The sequence below is a fragment of the Polyergus mexicanus genome, unplaced genomic scaffold, assembly GCF_030449975.1.
Source record: "Polyergus mexicanus isolate NDT 795.1 unplaced genomic scaffold, iyPolMexi1.0 SCAF_12, whole genome shotgun sequence".
Lineage (NCBI taxonomy): Eukaryota > Metazoa > Arthropoda > Insecta > Hymenoptera > Formicidae > Polyergus > Polyergus mexicanus.
The window spans coordinates 9,336,073-9,362,012 of NW_027223332.1; the positions used below are offsets into that span (position 1 = coordinate 9,336,073).

The following is a 25,940-nucleotide window of genomic DNA, read 5'->3' on the forward strand; positions in this document are numbered from 1 at the left end:
AAAATATGTCATTAAAGTTAAAATCGAGAAAAAGAGTTTTACGACACTGTGTTAAAACGGAGAGAGTTAAATATAATTTACCAAGAACAGTAAAAATACACTCTCCCGTTGCACAACGTGTGATAAACTTTCGTTGACGCAATAGCACTCCGTACATCTCGTCCGAGTGTGTCGACGATATAGATGAGATCACATAATCCGGAAATTTTGTATCCGTCGTTATGCCAGCAACACCGTTACATTGTGTCGCACGTCGATGTCAATGACATCAATGTTTAGGGTTACCAAGGCGTTTTTTAATTGATCCGCAGACCAATTTATTTTAGTGTGTCTTCGTCATTTTCCACTTGACTAATATCAAAATATAATATCGTGTCTCTAAATAATTTCGGTAAAAAAACAAATCCAAAATTGTGTGTATTGTAATTATTAATAATTTAATGCGCGCGCGTGTGATGTATTACCAATTATTCGCCTGGCGATATTTACACATTTGTATGCAACGAGATCGCTTTCTAGAATTTTATACCGTGTCATGGTTGCGAATTTCACGGATCGATACGATCCCCTTTCGAGTGAGTTGAACTTACATCCTAATCGGAAGTAACCCGGTTTCCGGCAAGCATTTTCCACCCACTTGTTTCTTGAGTTACGCCCTCAGTAATTTCATCCGCATTGATCGCATCGCGTCATTATCGATTCACGCGACCATCTTTGTTCGATAAAAAATAATCTTGATCATATCAAGTAAACAGTGTGTAGAACGCAGATCCAAATCTCGCCATTTCCGAGACAATTGCGTAATCATGAATATACGTTTTTCCGATTTTGCCAACTCTTGTTTTCACAATTGTTATCGCAATGCTACACGAACAGCGCTGTTTCATGGATTACACAACGCCAGATTGCAATGCCTAAAACCCACGAATATACAATATATATTGGAACTCCGAAATATATGTATCGGCTACAAAAAAAAAAATGGGAGAAAAAACTACAAAATAAATATTTGAGAATAAATATCTAGAGAAATAAATATAAAATATTCTTAATATTCTGTCAAATTAATCATAAATTGATGAATTGCATTTATCTGAATATCTATATAAATATCATAAATTCATAAAAGAGAAATAATTGTCTTAATAAAATAAAAACTTTGAATTGTAACAATGAAATAAATAAATATTAAAGTACTAAAAAATGGCAAATATCGTTTAACGCGGTATAATATAGATATATATTTTAATACAGTCAATATAGAATCTTCAAAAATACATGTTGCAAAATACGCATGGGAACAGTGATATTATCATTCGGAAGAGCCGCATTATATGACGCTCCCATTCGTGATTGCGAAACGCGAAGCGAATTCGGGTCGACGATCGCACGCTGATCGGTGGCGAACGATGAAGTGGATTGAAGAGGATGCGGATGGGAGTGCACGTGTGGCATTATAATGTATTATATATACGAGCCACACGTGATATATGTGATGCAAAAAACGGGACTCACATATTTAAAAGAAGAAAAAAAAAATAGAAGAAAAAAGAGAGAGATCAAGCACGATGTGTGTGCGCCATGTAAATTATACAATCTTTATAATAGGATTTATTTAAATTAATATTTACAAAAAATGAGATATATATATATATATATATATATATATATATAGATTAATTAATATTCAATCAACTCATCGACTGCTAGATCCGGGTAATACGAGTCCGATTTTCGGGGATGCCTACGTGTATAATCGCATTGATAGCGGCTAACAATCGGCTACGATTTACAAACATAATAATCACAAGGCGAGAAAAATCCTCACTTTACAATACTCCTCGATGCAAAATAGCGATAATATTGGTTTTATATTTTTCTCTCGTTAATTCCTTTTTATTTCTTTACTTTTACGCACAGATATTCCTATGTCGACGTCCCTATACACGTACGGACATAAGTTTAAACTTTACTTCACTCGTACGAACTTTGGCGTAACATCGTTAGCGAACAATTACTATTATTATTATTATTATTATTATTATTATTATTATTATTATTATTATTATTATTATTATTATTGTTTATGTTATCATTATTTATTATTAACATTATATATTCGCGGTGCACACACGATCTTCGTTTTTAGCGCGTAAAAACGATTTAGTGCGTGTGCTTTTTCTCTCTCTCTCTCACATACACACACACGCGCCACACATAGACGCGCGCGCGCACACACACACACACACACACCTTCTCTCTCGATTTTCGCAAATGTGGCGAAATGAATCCCGTATCGCTTTGTTTTGCTCGCACTTCAATCTGCTCGCAAATGCACTCCTCCTTCGCTCTTCTTATCTTCGCATCACCATATGTAAAACTGACGGAAATTAGAGTTTTCGGTAAACCAACTAAAGTCTCATGTATATTTGCTACAAGTTTAAATGGCAAGTTCCATTTCAGATCAAAGATATTATTTCAATGTATCACATGACTTTCGTGTATCTTTACTGTATTAATAAAAAGACGATATCGCAAATAGGGATGAGATCTACCTTGTGACATTTTCGTGGCTATAACGAACGGAGATATATTCCATGCACGCATATATATAATAAAGTACCTATTAATCTATCAACGATTCCAAATTCACAATTTATATGTGAAAGAGGAGCGTAATCGGAGTTCGATCGGTACGTCCGCGAATTTTCTCTCTCTCTCTCTCTCTCTGCACGAGAATAATATTCATCCGGAACGAAGCAGATTATCCTGACGGAAAAATCTAAGTTCACGTTCCCGAATAAATGTTGTCATTACTCTCGCATCGATTTTTCCTCAACTTCTCGTAATTTGAGTCCGTTCTGATATCCAATCTCTCGCGCGATTTCTCGTCCACCACGTGCTAAAGTTCACTCAAACTGTCAGTTATCTTCGAGAAATGTCGCTGAGAAATTGGACGGCTGCGCGAACCAGAAAATGCGACCGGAGGATCTCAATGACATTCCGTGGATCCTTCATGGAACATTTTATTGACGCTGTATACATATCGAAGAGAGTCTGCAATCTCGCTTTACCCTTTGTAAGCGGCTAAAGATCGTATCTAAGATCATTGAGATGTCAAAATTCGTAGCTTATCGTAGTGACGCGTAAGATCCATACGCGAGAGAAAGACAAAAAATACATGGATGCAGTTATCTACCCGATCTGAAAGTGTGGATTATTCTTTCCGTGCGAGATTCGTCAGGACGTATAAGAAATACATGTCGAATTTTCACATGTCGATCTTTCCAAATGAGCTCGAATTGGACACACACGTGTGAGCACGCGCGCACGCACACACGCAGCTAAGCATATATACATACATACATACACATACGCACGCATACGGAAAAAATCAATAAAATCAGTGTGAGTTATCCGGTTTAGTTGCTCCTAAAGAAGCCATTTACTTCGAAGTAACACAGATCAGATCTCTGGATACAATGTTATTGATTCTTTATAAGTTTATTTTCTTTCTCCCATGTGTGTGTGTGTGTGTGTGTGTGCGTGTAATTGTGTATTTATATTCATTTGAAAATATTGCGGCTATAATTTTTACAGAAATATGCTACTTAGCTAGAATCAATATTTGTTTATCTTTCTGTTCTCTCTCTATAAAAAGGTATTATATGAAGCATTGGATCAATTTTGCATCCATTTTTCACTTAAACCTTCATTGATCCAATGGGATCATGGCCAGAATTGTTCAATCGCATTATAATTATAATCTGTATTATATAACATTATCATAAATTTCTTTTCTTTAATATACTATACGCAGATGATAATATGTATAAATATACTTTTTCAAATCGTTATTCCTTTATAATGAAATATTGTCATTTATTAATAACGCGTCCCTTTTGCGTTTTGTGTTTTTCGTTTTCTTTCTCGTTTTTAGTTTATAATGAAATCCGCAAATATTATATAATAATTTTATATACTTGTTATATCAGGAAGTTTATTTTCAAAAATAGATAATTCTGGTCGTGACCCGGACAATATTATTTCAACGGACCAATTAACGTTTAAGTTGATTGTTTTTTTCCAAATTCGATTAATTCTCAAAGCAAACAACTCGAACGCGTCACGCACTCTGGATAAAAACGCCAATTTATAGGAACAAAGGGCCAAAAATAGAATTTCAATGAACGAGGATTTATCTGCATTGTTTCACTTTCGGTGCCGATTGATGCGATATAAAACATCGGAAATTTCGACTCGCCGCGTCGCGCGCCTATAGCTGCTCACGAATTTTTCGCCGCACGCCGTCAGACGGTTATTTTCGCTCTATTGTCCGCTCGGATTAATAATCTCGCTTCCGATACCGATGATGTTTTATTTTGCTTCAAATTTGATTATTCGTCATATCGAAATTCCGCAGGTAAAGACAGAATGCACATAGTGCGCCGATATCGTGATTACGCTCGCACATGCGCGTATATATGTATATTGTACGCGATTTACGCACACCACGCAAACGAGAACGTAATCGGACAGCAGTTGAGCTGTATTGTGAATTCGATTAAATATTTGCCAATCCCGTAATCGGATTATTAATCGGTGAGTCGGAATACACGGGCTCGATTCGCGGAGGAAAATTTCGTTTCGCCCTTTCTAATCACGAGCATACATCCGTCCTGTTCGGTTCCATCTGATTTTTTTTTGCGAAAATATTCGATATTAATCCTAGCATGCGGGACCAAAAGATAGAGCTCAACATTAATTATTCTTCATCATAATTTTATAGTCCATTTATCGCAATGCCATTTTTTTTACACTTTTTACTCTTATAAAACTTTTACGGTTTACATATATATATATATTTCTGAAATTGTTATATTTTATATTCTTACATTATATCTTTTAGTATTTAAATAACAAAAATTCTCTAACAATTTTTTAATATTCTTTTAATATTTCAAATATTATATTCAAAATTATCATAACTCAGAGCTCATTCTGCTAGGATTAACTTTTTATATTTTTACTGTGTATTTTCACACACTTCTGATTGTCTGATTTCATAACTAGATCCAAGACGGTTTCTCGCAATTTTTAAAACTGTAAACATATCCAATTCTAAATATAGCATTGAATAGAGACAAGCCCGATTATCGGAAATGAAAAATTGCTTGCGTTTGATGCATTTATATCACCGAATATATCACACGCGTGAATACAATTTAACATTTCCTAGATGCGATTCTCGAGCATCATCGCACAAATCCTACAATCGATATGAAAAAATATTTCGCGTATCGATAATCCCACAGATTTCTATGTGTGTGTAAGATGCCTTAAAGAGGAAGCTTTCAATAATAAATTCTTAGCGTGATTTAACATGAATTGAGCAATTTTTTAAAAGAACCATAAACAATTATAATATACGAAAATATATTATAAAATAATTTTTAAAAAAATTCTCACACACATAAAATAATTCTTAAATAAGCAAATACGATTTTTATTTCAAAATTATTTTAAATTTTATCTAAAGTTTTAAACTTGTTATATAAAAATTCAAATTGAATATCAGTATTCTTGTCAAAAAAAATTAAATCATCTTAAGATCTGTCAAGTCCTTGGTAATTTTCGAATACGGATTGTATCTTTGTATCCGATTAAGATACTCGATTTTTTCCAGGAACATCACCCCGCAATGACTCTTCAATCCCCCATCGCAACTAGAAGAGAAAAAGTGAGAAGAGTCGCCTTTCCTTGCCTCTATTTAATATTACGTACAATTATTTAATACATAAAGAACAAACGTTTATGCAAAGGAAAGTTCAAGTATGATCGAAAAATCGATCATAATATCCTTCCACTCGTAGCGACGACACTTACGAAGTGTTGTCTTGGAAAGTGGAAAATTCCTGACATCGAAATAGATTGTGTAAGAGATTCTGCGTGCGTCTAACGGCGAATGAAATCGAGATAAGAGATTGAGAAGAGTGTGCTGCATCTCGTACAAGATCTGTGTTATATTCTTGTTCGAGACTAAACAGAACAAACTATTTGATAAATAACTTTGGAATATACATAAATAAATTAATCGCGTTTTTTATTAAGCTTGACTTGATAAAAATTTTTTTTTTTTTTTATGTATTCGACGAGAGATTTAAGTGAAGATTACTGAAAGTTCGAAGCGCTCTATATGCATGAAAGAAATATATTGTACTGCAAGCGATATCATGCAATACGTTGAAAAAAAATCAATAAAAGATAAGTCTGAGATTACTAAACAACACAACTCGGATTGTCACAGCAAGATTGGTCCGGGGGGGGGGGGGAGTCTTCGTTTAATCCGTGAATTATCGTTAATTCAAATCTGAGCACTGCGAGGCAAAGACGAACTCCCGTCTTCTGATTCGATCTAATTCACCCCAACGTGGAGACGCGATTTTCCCTCGAGCAAACCTCTTGAAGTTCGAGAGGGATCGTTAGTAAAAGAATCGAAGTCTCAAGCTCTGTCGCTCTGTAGAAAAGACTAAAATCGAGATACGTAAATACCTAATTGTAAAATAAGAAGATATAAAGAATTGATGAGGAATAAATACCATCTCTCAAACACGAAATATTTTTAAGTTATATTCTCAATTTTTTCACGTTATATTTTTTCACAAGCTTTGTTATTTCTTACGAGTTTTACACCATTTTTATTCTTTATAATTATTTTATATATTTTTCTCCGACATGACGCATACAAATTTTATTAAAATAAATACTTTTCATTATTATTCGAAATATTATTTACTTATCTTTAAGAAATGTGTATTTGACCTTGCTATTGAGAAAAAGACGATAATGCACATTTTAGAATAATATCGATCGTACGTTATGTGTGAAAAAGTCGGTTCAATCGTTCGATTGAATTGCATTCGACTAAAAGATATCAACGAGTGAGACGGATCGATTTGAGACAGAGAGAGAGAGAGAGAGACAAATATAGATTAACAACAAATACGTCGCACCTCGCACGCGAATTACAACGCGCCGAAGCGTAGCTCAATAAAATGCTTTGTGTCATTGAGCGATTGTCCTCGAAAAGTCAAAGCATTTAAGTATAAACTACTCAAACTAATGGCCATCGAGTTATATATATATATATATATATATATATATATATATTCCTGCTTATCAAGCTTATACGATTTCATTCGTGGCTCTTAGTCGTGCTAGGATCTGCGCAAGGACTTTCACAAACGAACGATAGATATATTTTAATAATTGTATTCATTTAAGAAGCAATTCTCTCCCGAGTCAGCTGATTTATTATCTCCATTTTTACTCTCATATTTCGCAATTTGACAATTTTAAATTACTTTGTAATACCTTCTATTTCTTTTCTTATGTATATAGTATATAATGAAAATAAAATATAATTTTTTTTTTACTGTTGACGTTTGTGAAGACCCCAGATGTATAACGATCACTCTAATGACAGATAAAACGATCGCAAAGTGCCGCTGCATAATTACAATAGTCGTCCATTCGTTGTCGCATCTGGTATCCAGACATGGTATCGTTTGCACAAGATTACAATAACGAGCTCTCTCAATACGATAATACCTATTGAGATACTAAAATATTCAATTAACCCTAATATTATTGAATAAAGGAGAGGAAAGCATTTTACCTCCAATTACTATTTTTAATATAAAAATTATCTTATTAAGAAATAAATATAAAGAAAAATAATACAATGTCAACCTTTATGTCAATTTCTTATCTTTCTCTTTTTTCTCTTCCTTCTCAATATAATTCTCTCTCTCTCTCTCTCCCTCTCGCTCTTTTTTAACAAGATTTTATCATCTTATATAAATTGTTAGTAGCAAAAAGAAATTTTTCTATACACAAAAAATATTCCGCGATATTTCTCATTATAAAAAGTGCTTTGATATTATATATCAGAGTTATCGCGACCGAATCAATGGAACGATACACGACTTGAATGCAAAATGGAGATAATAAAATCTAAAGGGGAAAAAAAAAAAGAATTGGAAACTTCGTATCAATGTTATTGCGTTGATCCTTGAGAATATTCATTCACATGTATGAATGCGCTATATTCTTGGAGAGACAACGAACTTTCCAAAAACCCATTCTTGGCAATCATAAATATTTTCAAAGAAATCGAAAATAATTTCACGCGGAACAGAAAATTATATTAGCGATTTCTCCCGTTGTTGTATTCAAAACAGTGGCGAACACAAAACATCGAACTAAAAATATTTTTCCAGGCTATACATTTCACGTTTGCACGTGGATAAATATTAAATTGAAATCACAGTGGATATTGCCGAGATTGGTTTAATAGGAGCGTTACTCTTCTGTAAATAATTGATGCAATTGCGGACGGGTTTATGATATAAATATTGATATTAAAAAATTAAATGTACGCGCTAAATGTAAAATATTCGTGTTTCGACAAATATTTAATCAGTTTTTATTATTTCTACAATTCAATCTTCTGTAAATGTTAAACATTCTCCGATCACTCATTCATGTTACCAATATTAGAATGAAAGTGAGAGACAATTTCATATGCATTTTTTATCAAGAATAATAATTTATAAATTATTACAAATAATTATTTATGAAACAGCTATAGTATAATTAATAAAAATTTTTGAGATTCTTAAATTGTGACGAAGCGTCACATAATTATATAGTCAAATATCAAATGTTTTCTACTCCTTTATCATATATAGACGGAAAATTTTATTTATATCCGTGAGCAAAATCCAATGTCAGAATGCAAACAATTCGAATAATTTCCAGTAACTTATCGTGAAAAATTATGCGAGCGATCTATAATATTTAATGAATTCCGCGACCTTCGGTGGTCGAGAATTGTGCACGCAAAGCAACGAACTTTATCAAGGTTAACTAGTCTGCCAATAAGCAAGCGTACACGAAAAATGCGAGAAATTATACTCACCTTTTAAACACAAAAGAAAATCACAGAAAATTGCGCGGCAACGGCAAAGAACGAATATCGTTTAATGATTATATCGCGTGATAAATGAAGAGCGTATTGTGTTTTTTTATCCTTTCAATTATCACGCTCTATCTATTTGATTATCATTATGTTTTTATTTATTATTTGTACATAAAATATCATTTGAAATTATGCAAAATTACAACAAAGGACAAATTAAGAATTATCAGAATTGTCAGAACGATTTCATCGGCGATAATGGTATTTTTTCGCGATGAATTTCTATTATCGCCCCTGACTTCTCAATGCCGTTAAAAGACGTCGCGGTCATTGAGATTACGTCACTGCAGCAAAAGCGAGCGCGATGCGTCAATGAAGCGTTCGACATATGCAGAGACCACTGCTGTCGGAATTGCGTCAAATGTTTACGAACAGCTTCCACTTAGAGCGATATGTCGCGCTACGCGTATCACTCCGCAAGACAAATGGCACGAATCTTCGTACGACGCGAGTATAGCTGTCGCGATTTGTACGTCGTTTACGAAAATGTCTGTCACGTTTTCGCGCAGAGAAATTAAGTGCGATGTGTGTCTTTCGAATACTAAATGGAGATAAAAATTATTCCCAAGTGAATAATTCCGAGAAGGAGACCGTTTCGAGAGAATATTCTTCGGATATTAAGAAATTATATTGAAAAAAATATTATGAAAAATATTCTTCGGATATCAGGAAATTATATTCTGATAAATATTCTGAAAATAATTTCTTGGCACAACAATATTTCTCGAAAATATGTTTTCTAATAACTAGAATATATTTTCTTCGATATTTCTGATAATATCGCGAAAATATTCTAAGAATATTTCATGAAAAAATTAAAATATCCCTTAGAATATTTTCTCAGAGAATATTCCGATAGCATTCCCTCAAGTCACGTCGTTTCCGCGAATTCGCGCGGTATGCGTGCGATATTCCATTATGAGTTCTAAAACTAGTGCAGAGAGAAGTAAAACGATCTGATACAAATGTGACCGGGCGTGAGAGTTCATACGACGGATCTAAATGAACTGTTGCGCAACGCGGAATAAAATGCTTGCTGATAGTCAAATTATGAATATCAATCTAATCTTCTGTTCGCGCATAGCATTCCGTATATAGGGCGCGGACACTGCATTCTGAAACTCGTGAATTGTCAACGCCACCAGCTGGCAAAGCTGAACGCGCAATATCGCAACGATGTTACGTATCTACGTTGTCTCTCGAAGCGAATTGATCGTTTAATACGCCGGTCGTAACTTTTACGAGCATGGTTAAGCACAGGCGCGCCGTGCTACCCGTATCGTTAAAATCGTTATCTGCCATCGAGAACGATCTTGTCCGCGCAATATCGCCGTCAATCGCGCGTTTGACAACCCTCTAATTGACAACAAATGCTTCCGTTTGCTTTTCTCTTACCGTCAAAACACTTTCAAGATTCATTCCAAGTATCGAACGAGAAAAATCTCCGCTGTTGCCAATAATCATTGACAAATATATCGAGAGAGAAAAAACATCTACTATATTCAAATTCTATTTTTTTTCTACGTAACTTCGAATAATTCATCGTTAACATTTTAAAATTAATATTAACTGTATCTCTCTCTCTCTCTCTCTCTCTCTCTCTCTCTTTTTCCCTGAGCGAGTTAACCACTTTTAACTTTGTCGAACAGGCTAGTCGGTTGGATTTACATTTATTCAGTATCGTGAAACAATCAGAGCAATTACGCCACGGGGTAGAGAGATAGAGCAATGAATTATCGATGCAAACTCGAAAGTAATTGGCGTAGCTTTGTCGGTGCGCACGAGAGGACGACTTAATCGAGATAGATACGATCAAAAGCGGGACGATCCTATGTAGAGAGAAAGAGAGAGAAGGAGCTCGCGAAGCAAGAAGTTAACATGGGCGAGAGACAAATTTTACGCGGCACAAAAACGTCACACTGATATTGGCTGGCTTCTTTATCGTTGCGCGAATGCTTTGGGCCGTTTGGCAAAGCTCAACGGCGCGCGCTCATCGATTATCGATGGAGGTTTCTGTCACAAGAAAAGGACAAAGGTAATTCAAATCGCGGTTACATTGAACAACGAAAGTCATGATCGGCTGATAAATTTCCACGCTATCTATCGATCGTATTGTACGCATATGCAGGATAATTCGGAATTATCGCGTATCCTTTTTTTTTTTTTTTTTTTAAGCTTTTGATTCTGTAGTAAAATTGAATTTCTCCATTTTTCTTCGACGAAAGCTCATCCGGACTATATTATTTACAACGCAAATTTACTATGTCTGACATAAAATGCCTTAGAGCGCAATTAAGTCTTAAATTAAATTTGTGCCAAGGAAAAGTCCGCGGTTGAAGTAAATTGCGAGATGAGGTTCCGTTATCTAGTTTCCTTGCTTCATTGAAACTTTTTCATTTTTAACGTTAAGTAACGCACCATTGAAAGAACTACCGATTCCCTTAGCTTATCTTCCAGCATCTATATTCGAAAGAACATTTAGGGATTCTGAAACTCCTGCATAAGCGTGCACGCGTTGCTCCTCTCGTCCCTTCTCACGGTACCCTTTTTCTTTATTCCAACTTGTTAGAAAATTATAAACGTTCGTTCGCGAAAGCAAGGTCAGTTTAACGATAATAGTAACGGGTACTTCATCGATTATCATAAATTTTCGACAAATCACCGAAAAGAAAAACATTGTTAAAGCGAGATTCTGCGTGCTATGGAGCCGAAAAACGCCATCGTCCTAAAAATTTACATCCTCCTGTATAATTCGAGCTTACTGACTCAACGAAGCGGCCGACTTCCCATCCCGATTAATCACTATGGAACCTCATTACACGAGCTATTAGCCCCATAACGATGCTGACGCAGTATAAAAGTACAAAAGGCACTCGTGTTCCAACTACGCGATATTATGCGTGCCGACCGGCGAAAGAGTGCTATGTGCGAAAGTTTCATTATAAAATCATTTCTCTTTCGTCTACATTTCTCGCGTAACTGCACGTAAACGCAAACAGCGTGCAAGCAAATCCTTGGCAGGAACGCGGAGAACGCAATAAAAAATAATCATTTTTATATCGTAAAAAATAAACGAATCAAATTTAAACAATGCATAAATAGATAAATATAATTTATTAATAATATATAATTGAATAATAATAATCAATAATAATTACAATTGAGAATAAAAAATAAATATATTTGTAATATAATAGATCTTTTTACATAAAAATAAATAATATAAATAGAGTAATAATATTAATAGTAATAAAATTGAAAGAGAGATTCGTCTCTATAAAAATTGAATATCTAATCTTAGAAAATTACAATCAGATTTATAATTTATACTTTATATCTTATCTGTGACTTTTTATCTTTTTCTAACTATGCAGAAATAGCTAAAAAAAAAAAAAAAAAAAAAAAAGTTTCTTATAATTGTGGAATTTTAAAGATTAGAAAAATTCACAACTTTACCAAAAATTAATGTTCATCAATCCTTCATTTATTTTTCGCACAAAAATATACTTTGTTGACGTCAAACATAACATGGGGAAAAACGCGTTGACCCGCGTTATATTCGCGTTGTCCAGAAAATGCCGACGCATCTCCAATAGACGCGCAATGTATATTGAGGGGTTGGAAAGCGCAGAAATACAAGGAAATCTGAAAGATATAGAGGTTTCTCTCTTCGCCGAAGAGAAACTCGAAATGAGAGAAGAACTTCTCTCCGGAATAATATTACGGGTGCCTATTAAAAAATCGAACTCCTCCACTCACTGCACCGTCCTGTGAATTGATTAAGAAGGCTAATTTCAACCTTAATTTTGGTTCCACCGAGCAAATGATTGAAAAGACAAGGTCAAAGATGGACACAGAAACCACCTTTCTTTTTCTCGCTAACATAAGTATATAATTTATCATTTTTATTAATCTAGATATGAATCAATTCCTTCTCAGTTATTTTTTTCTGCGAAGAAGATGCGTCAATCATTGAGACTAGATTATTAATAAAATATTTAATGGCGTAATATCATCTTGTAGTCCAATGTGGAGATAATTTATAAAAACGGGGAAAAAAAATTATATGAATTCAAAAACACACAGACAGAACAGCTAAATATAATTCTGTCTTATAAATTATTCCCATCAATTCTTTCTTTAAAACTTTACATCTCTAGATTACGAAAACTTGCCAGTGCGCGCAATATCGGCAATATGTTAAAACAAAAATGCGAGATTTAACGTTAATCCACCATTCGAAATTGTCTCGAACGGTTTATCTTGGAAGGTTCAACGGTCGACGCATAAGACGCGTGCGCGTCCGATGATTGCTTCGTTAAATGCTCAAAGGCAGATGCGCAAATTTTCGAGGCGACGTATTTATACGCGCCTTCGGCGTCAGGGACCCGGGATTAGATCGCGACGGAGAAGAGACTTATTACGAGACGAGACGAGACGATTACGCAAGCAAACTCGCAACTCGCCCCGGCGCCGAGAGAAACGAAGACAGAGAGATCCGGATGAAAATGAGCGGAGCCTAAATAGCGCGCGTTCCATCGCGCTATTAATTACGTATCGAATTACGTGAGTTTCCCGAGGCGGCCGCTCGCGCAAATGACGGATTTGTGGTAACCACTGCAACGCAAGGTGAATTTCAGCAAATTCCCAACTGAAGATGGTCATAAATTGCGGTAATGATTGGGTAAACGTACGCACAATCGAAAACCTCATTTATTTATGCGCTGCTCTGAAAAGACTATAAAAATCCTCGCGATTGTAGTTCGATTTAAATAAATATGAACAATTGTAAATCTCATACGATGTTTCCGCTCATGTAGCCTTGCTTATACGTGGCGATGCTTTGTGACGAAGCTTTGCCAAATATGAAGAGAGACTACCTGCAACAACGCGATATCCTCCCTCCTGTATCGATCAACTGAGTACAAACAAACCGCTACATATGTGAATAATTCATGTCTTTGCGGTGGTACGTCCGAGCATATAGAATATAGAATCGTTGTTTCGCGTTGTAATAGAATTTACAAATCAATTTCAATCTACGATATTATAAAGAATATAAATGTATCACTATGGAGAGAGACACATGTTTGTTCCATCCGATTATGGATGTAATAAATTCTTGAATTTATATATAAAATATGGGCGAGACGAGAGACTGAATCAATTGAAGAAATAAAATACTTTGGATTTCGGCAAAAAAAATTAAATAATAGTTTTTCCACGAGCGCGATCGACGCAACGCTTAACAAATGATTAATTCGTAGTCTCGAAAACCCGGGAATGATGGCGGGAGGATATAAGTCGATGGTGTTTACGAAACACTGTGTCTCGGGAGCGCGAGAGGGAATCTCTCTCGGAAAACCGCGAAAGAGGAAAACGCTTTTCCGCGCGCGCGATTTAATCCGGCGCGCGGCGACGAGACCGGGGCCAGTGAGATTGAACGGATCAATGCGGAAGAGAGGCGTTTCCAAAGTGGGACGGCGACGATATAGCGTATAGAGCGGTGACGCAAAATCCACCAAGCCGCATTCTGTGGTGTGTCGTGGCGCGATCATTCTGTAATAAACGATCAGCGTCGTAGAGTCGCGTGACAATACGCGCCGAACGCGGCGAACACGCATAAGAGAGACCTTCGCTGAATTTTCCTTTCAATTTTTTTTTTTTCTTCCATTTTTTTCTCTCGACGGAATATCGGCGATACGGACCGTGGAGGAAAAATTTTTGATTAGAACGAACATGAGATTCGACGAAAACTCACATTAATATGTTCATTGCGATGCTGGTATGCTTAGCTTCGCTATACTCTAGTCGAAGAATGGAAATTTTTAAAAATTTGCAAACTGATAATTCTATATAGAAATATTATTCCGATTATAGATAATAGTTTTCTATAAATAGCTCTATACAAAGGACCGCACACAAAATATATAAATGTATAACTATTATATTAATCTTTAAATCGAAACACACACAATACGCACTTAATTAAGCAATTAGCAATAATATTGCCTCTGAGATTTTTCTGATGCATTTTATTTTTAATATTAAAAAAATAAATAAGAGATCAAGATATAAAAATAATTTCATTATTTAATTAATTAATAACTTACACTACAATAATAAAGAAATTATGTACCTATTGTATATAATCGGACTTTTAATGAGAATAATGTGTCTCGATTTAAAAATTATATAACGATCGATTTTTCTATAAATGTATTTCGAGTTTGTATCATCCTCAGTGACTGAATTTAAAAAACGTTTAAAGCCTCGACGAGCCGCGACGATCGGAGATACGGAGATACGATAATAAAGCGACAAAGAGACGAAGTATAATATAATAAAGGCACCGCGGGAGCGATGCGCGTGCCGGATGCAATTTACGATAGGGCGAACTTCAACGAAAACGTTTCGATAACTGGCAAATATATCCGCATGTAGACGCGCGCATTGTGTATATATGCGTGTGTGCGGCGATTGCGTAATGATCGATATATCGCTGGACCGAGGAACTATGTATATAAATAGATAGGATGACACTCGCTCGACGTCTGTGTGTGATACAAAGAACATTGAATTAAAAGTAATATATATAATTGCGGAAGTAATATAAAACGGGCCAAGGAAAATCTGCAGGTACACACGTGTGTTGTCACACACGTGCCTACCTTCGTCTTCCTATTCTGACATACACTCGTACATCCTCCGAGCGTTATAAAACGATTAAGCACCGAGTTACATCAACAGATAGCTGTTCGGGCTGTTCGTGACACGACCATTCGGGCATTTCTGTCGATTTGTCATCCCTTTCCTGAATTAAATTCTAGCTATGATATATATATATAGACAGAGAGAAAAGGAGAAGGGAAAGGGAAGACAGAGAAGCAAATCCAATGGTTTCAACAATCTCAACTAAATGTAACCGCAGTTTAAGTTATCGTGTAAATTCGACGCTAAATGCGCCTCATAATTCTCTCATTTCGTACAAACATTGAACGTCATCCTCATATTAGATAACAGAAACTAAAATCATCGCAGTATTTAATATTAAATGCGTGGCTAGAATATAAATCTTTGTTCCTAAAAAAAAAAAAAAATACATAGAATCAGTTAAATATTAGTTAATTAGAGTTAAGATTGATCGAAACCGGATCTGACTGAAATAAACAGGGGCAGCCGATAAGCTTGATCTGTCGATGCAACATTGGCTTTAAACGAATTGAGAAACGCGGAGATATTCACAGGAAAATTGCTCTAAAGGAGCCACACACTACGGTGAACACGATGATATATGTATGTATGTACTATTTTGTTACCTACTACTAATATTTACATGAAACGTTTGCGCTCGCATACGCGCGAAAATACGTCGGTTAAAGCTTCCCGCAGATGCAACAAATCCCTTGCCATCGGGACCAATTGGAAAACAAGAGACGAGTGTTAACAAATTAGATTACGCATATGAAATATTTTGCGATAACCGATTTCATTCGCGATAAATTGTTTGTACTCATTAAAGCGCGAAAAATTTTATGCGCGTCGCGTAAAAACGTAAAAGAAAATACAAGGAATTGTTATGCAATTGCCTTGTACTACACTGTATTTTATTATACCTTCTAGGGAAACTATTTGCTTCGCGCACCGAGTATACAATGGTATATTATTCACAAAGAAAAATAATTTCACGATTCTTATATAATAATAAATTAAAATAAATATTGAATTTTATATACGCGGATTATAATATTGGAAGAAACGAGAACGCATATTAAAATTGCTCATGTTTCTATGAGCAATTGATGTTGGTGCGTTTCTATTGAATTAAATATAAAATTACAATTGGAGATCTGAATTGAAAGATATTGTCTTTCGATCTCAAACGATAATTGTATCTTATGCATTATGCAATCGATGGATGACGAGACTTGATCGCGATAAGATTGCTTTCGCGTGAGAAATAAAAACCATTTTCATCACCATGTAACATACGCTTCTGATGTACCTACGTTGTTATTGACACAGCCCTATATCGCAAGCCATCGGTCGATATCGCATTATCCACTGGGAACAAATGATCGAGATACCTTGCTAAGAAAGGACGAGAACAGTCCTTATCGAAGATATAATAATTATCCTGTCGTATATACGTCCTATTATAATATCGATAATAAAGCAAATAAAGATATTATCGTTTGATATTATCGTAACCACAATCATCCGACAAAAATTATTGTTTATCTCGCGGCTAAAACACCAATAATTCTTTTGAAAAATATTTTCATTTATACCGGCGATTAGGGATATCTCGTTAATCAAAATTTCATCGTTGTTTTTTGACATATGAATAAAATCCGATGGTAAAGCAATTTTAGGGAAATATTGTTACTCTCGTACAACAACAAAATAAGACCAATATTAATATATAATTGAGAGTTTATTATTTTAGAGAGATTATTTCTTACGATAGATACAAAACGACGTGAATTTCCACGTGGACGCATACTGTCGTGATGTGACTACTCAAATATTCTAATCGATATCTTTCGAGAAGTTTTTCTTCTCCGAGTCTCCGAAGACGGCGCGATATATCGCTTTCTATAAAATATCCTGCAAAAAATGTTAGCTAATAATGATTATTAGATAAATAATAATAGTGTCTTCGTGATGAATCGTTTATGGTAAAGATGAATCGCGTGTGATACCTGCTCATATATCTGCATTTATGCGTATCATGCTCGCCGGAAACGCGTAAACGGGTCACGATCTTACAGAAGTTAGATCTCTCTCTAGATATGGCATTTAAATTTCAAAATTATTTGCGACGAAACTCGCATGACATTATTAAAGGAAATGTCTCTTCCTTTCTCTCTCTCTCTTTCAATGTCATATTTTTTATCTCATATTTTATAAAATTCTGTACAGTATTTTAGATGTTAATCGTGTTTACTCATGGATAACTATTTTAATTTGGAATATCAATATTGAATTTGGATCAGTTGTCGGAAAGAGATCGAAAATTGTTAGCAAACGTTTATAGCGATATGGTGTAATTATCTAAATCGAATAAAGAAAGAAGCGGGGACGAAATGCGGAGGACAAAATTTAAATTAAACCGCAGCTCCTGGGATATATTTGATCGATTTCGTGTTGTAGGAAGAAAATGTAAATTCTTGCTAAATTCCGAGGCGAGGTAAGTATCGTCATAGTTGAATAACGTAAGTATGCGATTTAATGGTACGTGTTGGCGCTTTACGGGGATAAAGGTAGATTCATCGACGTATTGCATATCGAGAAGCGCAGTAGCAAATTATTTAAAAAATCTAAAAATCGTTCTAACGATTGCAATTAATATCTCGAAAATGTAAACTAACCCAATAGCCATTAGGAAGATAGGATAATCCATCCAGGGAGATAATCGCGGTGATAATTGTCGTAATGTTGAAAAAGCAGAACGCTCGATTTGGCAAAAATTGGATTTTTTAACGAACAAAAAATGCAGAGTTCCCCCTTTAAAAAAAAATGTCAAAACATTAAATTATAATTATAAATATATCCGCGTATATTAAATCATCACGCATATTAAATCCGTTTGCCACGAATAAAATTCAATTGCCAAGAAACCTGAAAATGCTTTTATAATCCACGATATTTATAATCTATTTCATAATGAATAAAACTGTCAGATCATCCGCAATTAAAGTATGTAATCCGTTGGCGTAACTAAAATTCGAATATTAAAAAAAATACGAGAAACTCCATTAAACCATATGTTTACGACACGTTTGTCACTATGAATTTAGAGCGAGCAATGAATTCTTGCGATATCAATTAAAGAACTGAGTAAGTGAATATATTTCAAAATTGCAAAATGAAAAAATAGGAGTGAGAAAAAATTAAAGTAAATAATTCGTAATTATTTTTATCGCAGTCGTAATATTTGAATAATGATTCAAGAAATAGCCAACGCGCACTATCTCGATATCATACTAACAAAATTTTAATAAAATCTCTTAGTTCTATTATTCTCAGTGCTTTGTTATTTCTTGACACATGGGTATACAACGCGTATGCTTGCAAGCGCAATTGCATATCGCGTCAGCCAAGTTCTCGTTATTTGAAAATCTCGTCACGAAGCCGCGCCAAGTGCTTCATTTATTTCGCTGCGACTCGTATCGCTATGCCATTTTCTTTCTCATTCTAATTCCTTCGTAACGTCGCGGCGTGTGCAAACGAACGGCGTGTGCATTCGTGTATAGAGGCACGAAAGATATATATATATGGACATGAAGACCTCCCCCCCCCCCCCACTTTGATCTACTCTCTCACTTGCAAAATTACATTCGCACGTGTAACGAATGCTTTGCCTATTTTTTCGCATTTCGTATTTCATTAACCGGACATTGCAGCTCCTTCGTCAATCAGCTGATTGCTCGCGATCGTAACGTAATGATTTCCTGGTAAAATTCTGTCCGCGTTTATAGCGCGCAGAAAAATACCAACGATATCAACACCAAAATATATTGAGAATGCGATGCAAATTTTCAAAACTTACTACTCATGTATAATTGAAGAATTTATTCCCGTACGATATTCACGAGACTTCATTTTTCGATATAATGCAGAGGTTCGATTACGACGCGTCTCCGATTGCGTCTACTATTGTAGAATCGGGAGTTCGTTCGACTTGTGAACGGAAAGCTCCGAAATCTCATTGTCAGATTAATATTAGACGCGCGATACCACCAAGCTCGTACTCAACTTATCGCGAATGCTAAAAGGATAATAAAAGTTTCGTAATGTCGTCGCACTTACGTGCCGCATTTTCTCCGCATTGTCCGCGCGCGTGTTAACCCATCGCCGCTGAATCGATCCTCATCCTCGGCCGGCCACGTCGCGCTGGCCTGTGTCCAATCCAATTCCGAACGATCGTTTTACTCATTAACGAAACTTCGTGCATCGACATTGACGTCAACGCGCGAAAGTATTTTGCGTCGTCTCGATCTTCCCCGAGATAAAAAGAGATGATCGCTCGCGCGTGGCTAATACAATCTTCGATCGTGTAATCGCGGCCACCGTTGCCATTAGCTTCCAATCGAGTAATCTTTATCGTCGACACGCTTCGTTAGCATCTGCGATGCTTATTAATTCGCCATCGATTTTCAGTACTTTTTACCGTGTCCTACATTGTGCGCTTCATTTTTCTGCCGATATAACGTTTACGTCGTCATGATCGTTAATCACAATTACACTTGTGTTTCCCTTTTGCTTTACGCGAGCGGTTAACGCGAGTCTTTAAGTTCAAAGATGATAGTAAGATTTGGAAAGAGATTTTTATAAATCTAAATGACAACATCGACGATTACGCTCGCGTACGCATTAAAAATCGCATTTACGAGGAAGCTGTTTAACGCGATTTAAACTGTTTACAGCTCCTCGTTTCTTCCAATATTGATATTCTTATGCCGATAGTAACTAGAATATATCATTACTGGGAGGATTCTCTTTCTTTCGTATACCATAATTCGGGATGATTAGTATCTCTGTACGTTTGCATATTTATCTTAGAGAATTAAACATTTAATCTTCCAAGATAATGCAGATAATAATACAACGGGAATGAAATGCTATGCAAGGGAAACTGTAATAATCGCAAGTTGATCGCGTGCGGATGCAAAATTACCGCAATGGTAAATATATCCGATTTGTTTGCGTATATATATATATATAGGAATATTTCTCACGTGACATGTGAATTTTTTTTTTATCGCGAATATAAAGAAACTATATACTGTCTCCTCCAATTGGCCCGTCATCGGCGCGATCGATGAGAAAAACGTATTTCATATATAAATCATCTCATAATTATTGTGTGTGTGTGTGTGTGTGTGTGTGTATGTGTTTTGTGTGACGACTAGTAATATAAATATGAATCGTACTCACGGGGAATACGCAGATCGTATTCTCTTTCTCTCCTTCCTTCTCTCTCTCTCACTCATTCTCTTTCTCTCACTCACAACGAATAAAGAGGATAGAGACAAATAGTAGACAACGAACGATGCACGATACGACTCGTTTCACAGTACGGTACCTCTTTCTTGATTCATGTGTGTAATACGAGGATAAACGGAATGGACGAGTGGGGAGGGGGGGGGGGGGGGGGCTATCGAAGGTTTGGAGAAAACATCGGAGAAGAGAAGGACGCTGCGATTGTGTGGCAGGGAACGGAGGAAAGGGGGGAACGTCGTTCGCAAAGGACAACGAGAAACTATATGTACAAGGTAACTTCGGTACGGTGACATTTCCGATACTACTCTAGTTAATCATTAGGAATAAACTTTACACGTGGCTCTCTCTGTCTCTATAAACCGGATCATAAAGCTATCTCGAATGGATAAGAGGAACGGGAAGAGTGGGAAGGAAGGGGAGAGGGGAGGAGTAGGGAGATACGAAGGTGCTGAAGGGATACACATATATGTATATATATATATATATATATATTATACAGCCGTTATTACGTTAATGAATCGATTGACCGGCTAAAAAAACAGATTTCTCCATGTAAAAAGTGATGCTGGCGTATGACGTTTACTACACACATACGTAACAACCGAGAATTATATGTATCTATAATTTTTGAATGCTCAACGCGCCGACGTATAAAAACGTCTCTTATCATTTTATTTCCCGTTTCTCTTTTCCTTCTCTTTAGTTATTTCATCCGCGAAACGCAACAAAACGTCCAAGTTACACGCGCCGTTTCGTATATCCTTTTTTTTCTCTCTTCCTCTTTCTCTCTCTCTTACAACTCTTTCTCTCTCTCTCTCTCTTTCTTTCTCTCTTGGATAACACATCCTTCCTATCAGTTTCGCTTACGCGATTTTCGTCCCGAAAATCTCCGTTTCGCGTTGTCGAAAACTTCGGTTACACGAGAATGCGCTCGCGCGCGCCGGCAGACGTATACATCTTTCTCTCTTTCTCGCCTTTCTCTCTCACGCTCTCTTACTCTCTCTCTCGAAAAAAGCGAACCACCAACGTGGCGACGACACCGACGACGAAGAAGCGCCGCGCCACTTTGGCCCGACGACGAGGCGCGACTACGACGACGCGTACGCGACGCGCGTATCCACCTTCTGTTACGAACAACTTGCCGAGCCGGCGCCGCGTTCAAAACTCGGCGAACTCCTTGGCGCACTTCTCCGTCAGCGAGATTCTCAGGGTTTCCTCCTCGTAATCATCGAAATTGCTGGTGTCGCCTGGTCCCTTGCAGCGCGGTATGAACGGCGCCTCTATTCGCTTCTGGAAGACGGCTATCCAGTCAGTGCTGGCGAACCACTTGTGGCCCTTGATGTCGTTGACGCCCGCTTTGAGATTGCCGTACCTCTTGGTAAGATCAACCTGCAGCAGGTTGCGCAGCAGATCCTTGAGGTCGGAACCGAAGTGCGAGGGGAAGCGTGGCTTGCCGCTCACGATCTTCTCGTAGATTTGGATCGGTTGATCGGCGAAGAATGGAGGATATCCCGCGGCCATCTCGTAAACCAGAACGCCCAGCGCCCACCAATCCACCGCCTTGTTGTAGCCCTTGCTGAGGATGATCTCGGGCGCCAGATATTCTGGCGTGCCACATAGGGTCCACGTCCGACCCTGTACCCTCTTGGCGAAGCCAAAGTCGGTGACCTTGAGGTAACCTTGCGAGTCGATCAACAGATTCTCCGGCTTCAGATCCCGATAGATGAGATCAAGGTAGTGTAGGTACTCGAACGCGAGTACAATCTGAGCCGCGTAGAAACGCGAGTGCGGTTCCGAGAAGCGGCCGACCTTGCGCAGGTGGCTGAACATCTCGCCACCGGGTACATACTCCAGCACCATATACAGGTAAGAGTTATCCTTGAAGTGGAAGCGCAACGATACGAGGAACGGGAAACTGATCGCTTGCAGTATCCTCTTCTCGTTGAGAGTGTGCTCCACCTGCTTCAACTTGACGACCTTCTGCTTGTCGAGTATCTTCATGGCGTAATACTCCTTGGTGGGTTTGTGCTGGACGATCATTACGCGGCCGAACGAACCGGTGCCCAAAGTCTTGATGCGCTCAAAGTCGTCCAGAGCAGCGGTGTTGGTTGGATTCTTCTTCCATTTGTCCTCGAATTCCTTCTTCGCCTTATCGAGGAATTCCTTGACGCTCTCGGCGGCATCGACCTTCTTGTTAGCAGTCGCGGCATTGTTGCCCATTTTAGCCGCGTTGGTGCCCGAGCCTGCCAGGGCAGCTCTACGGGGCTCGAGATAATCCAGAGGACTGCTACGTCTTCGTCGGCGTACGTCCGTGTCCGCCGAGCCTGCCAGGGCTCTGCCGAGCTCCGGTTTCCTCAGAATTTTTTCCCACCTTCTACCGCGCGCTGCTGGTGGCCAGATGTCTCTTCGTCGCACCTCGGAAACTAGACGAAGAGCTTCGTGCCAACGGTAACCGACGATAACGATGGATCCTCGCGTCGCGTTATGTCCTTGTACCCGAACCAAGTCCTTCGAGGAGACTTTCGCTAGGAACGCGACGACGACCTCGCGACACGCTGGAAAGGAGACAGATCGTACGCGAAGAAGAAAGATAGATACAGCAGGCACGCACACTCGCGCGATTATCACACGGTACAAAAACGGGTTACGCACACATACACGCGGGAGAAGCGCGCGCGCGAGCGCGGCGCGAGAGGGCACCCTCCCGGCGCAATTCTAGAGTCCGTTCTCTCTTTCTCTTACACTCTCCTACGGCTGCCTTCCCCGATGTGTGTCGCCGACTATATTTCTCCCAGCGAATGTCACCACACTCCGTAAACGGTGCTCGCCCGAGAGTGAAAGGGGAAGGGGCGAAGGAGAGATTTCTCCTGCTCCGTCGTCCTTCGGCGAGCTCCCGACACCCGGAGATTTGGCGCGTCGGAAAAAAAATGGGTCAGCAGCAGCGATCCTCGTCCGCGACTCGCGCCATCTTCCCTGTCAATTGTACCAGTTAGTCGTCGTTGTCGTCCGGCACGGCTGCGAGGTGCCGTTTCTCTCTCTCTCTCTCTCTCTTTCTTTTTCTCTCGCACGCTCGTGCCGTTCTGTCCCGCCCGTTTCAATGTCTATCTATTCTCGATCCGCTTCTTCGTTTTTCCAGATTACTACTGTCTCAGCCTCCTATCCCGAGAAAAGTCACACAGCGCTAAACTCCGTTGATTGTCACTCACACGTACGGCAGAGCTCACTTGCGCGCGTTTAACATCTGAAGGAACGAAATGCACACTGATTATACGTGAATCGCGATCTCGTCTTGATGTGACAACAACAGCCGAACGACACTTCGGGGATCACACGTTTCCACTTACCGTTGCTTCGTTCGTTCGTTCGTTCGTTCTCGCCAAGTCCTTGTTCCCCACGGCTACGTTCCTCCTCGCGACGCGAAACGAAGACAGTGACAGAGGATCTGGAGAGGAGAGAGAGAGGGACGTCTCGTCGGGCGAGGAAGCTACTCGCGACGCGCACCTCGCTTCCTCGCGCCCCGGCCCCGGCCCCGGCCTCGGTACGGATGTAATCGAGCGCGTATGACGCGCACAGCCGATGTCGGGGGTTTTTGCTCTCACGGCCAAGTCACTTCGCGTTCGCGTCCGCACCACGGGAGGCGCTAACGACACCGTTGCACGACGCTCCAAAGATTGTATGATTGTCGTGGACTCTCGCGCGGCGTCGTCGGCGAACGACAACGACGGCGACGGCGATGACGTCGGCGGAGACGGGTACAACCGTGCCTAAAGATGGCGACGCGACACCTCTTCCACTCGCTCGCTCGCTCGCTCGTTCGTTCGTTCGGGGGGGTTTTTCGCACGAGTGCGAAAGTGACGAGGTGCCGCTCCGGGAGACGAGAGAGCTACTGTGCGCCGCGAGTCAGCTGTTGCTTCTTCCTGTCACCGAGAGATGTAGCATCGTATGAGAGCTGCGCCGAATCGGCAGATGCTGCCACCACGATGCGGTACCTGCAACTGAGCACTCAGGTGGGTGCGATCGAGCTGGCTCGAATCTATCCGAGAGTTATCTCTCCTCGGCGATGTTCGCGCGACGTCACGTGATGAACACGCGCGTACAGAAGCGAGACGTCGCTGCGTCTCTCCGAGCGGCCATTTAGACAATTTTCCAGACACGACTTTATTTTAAAATCGCATTTTTATTTGATATTGCTTACATATACGCGTCACGCTCGCGTTAATTAATGCGAATCATTAACGTCCGTAATTAATGTTTATGCGGCAGTCTTGAAGAAATTGAAAAATATATAGTAAAATGTATACATAATTAAATGGAGATTAATAAAACATATGTCTAATGATTTTTGAAATTTCTCTCTAAGATGGTTGCATTAAAGTTTATATTAATCACATTTTTTTTGCATTTATAAGCTAATAACACCTTTGCTGTAAAGAATAATTATCCTCGAACTAATCTACTATCTGTATTTATATATATATATAAAAATCGAAGCATGCATAGCTCGGATTTGGAAAAAGAACAGCCCCGACCCGATTTCTTCATTCTATTCCCTACGTCTCTCCTTTCTTCAAAAAGTGCCTACCGTTCCGTAAAGTCAGGGCCCCGGAGTTGTCTCGAGTCAGTCCTGTTCGCGCGACGAGCTCCGAGAAAACGATTGTGTCACGTTCTTCGATTCCGAGGACAGCACTCTGAGTCAGCCGACCGAAAAACTTTAACATCGTGTATACCGTCAAGGTTGTTTCTGAAATTTGGAAGCGCTCCGGGGGGTCACAGGCCCGGCGCGATCGCGCTTTTATCTCCGTCGCGTCGGGGGATTCTCGCGTTTGACTTTATATCGCTCGAAAAAAAGGCATCGCGAAAGGGACGCATAGAGCGCGCACATAATCGC

General features: G+C 38.5%; 1 protein-coding gene across 1 annotated transcript; it reads right to left on the reverse strand.

Moving 5' to 3' along the window:
- Positions 1 to 10,632: 10,632 nt before the first annotated feature.
- Positions 10,633 to 24,948, reverse strand: Pka-c1 (Protein kinase, cAMP-dependent, catalytic subunit 1). Its single transcript, XM_070305336.1, has 2 exons — positions 24,397 to 24,948; positions 10,633 to 24,293 (listed from the first exon to the last, which is right to left on the reverse strand). The coding sequence occupies exon 2, from the start codon at positions 23,270 to 23,272 to the stop codon at positions 22,211 to 22,213; it is 1,062 nt and encodes a 353-aa protein (XP_070161437.1). The 5' UTR covers positions 23,273 to 24,293; positions 24,397 to 24,948; the 3' UTR covers positions 10,633 to 22,210.
- Positions 24,949 to 25,940: the final 992 nt, after the last annotated feature.

Bases quoted from the DNA above. Each gene is read 5' to 3' on its own strand.
- Pka-c1 (XM_070305336.1), bottom strand. From the start codon at position 23,272: ATGGGCAACAATGCCGCGACTGCTAACAAGAAGGTCGATGCCGCCGAG.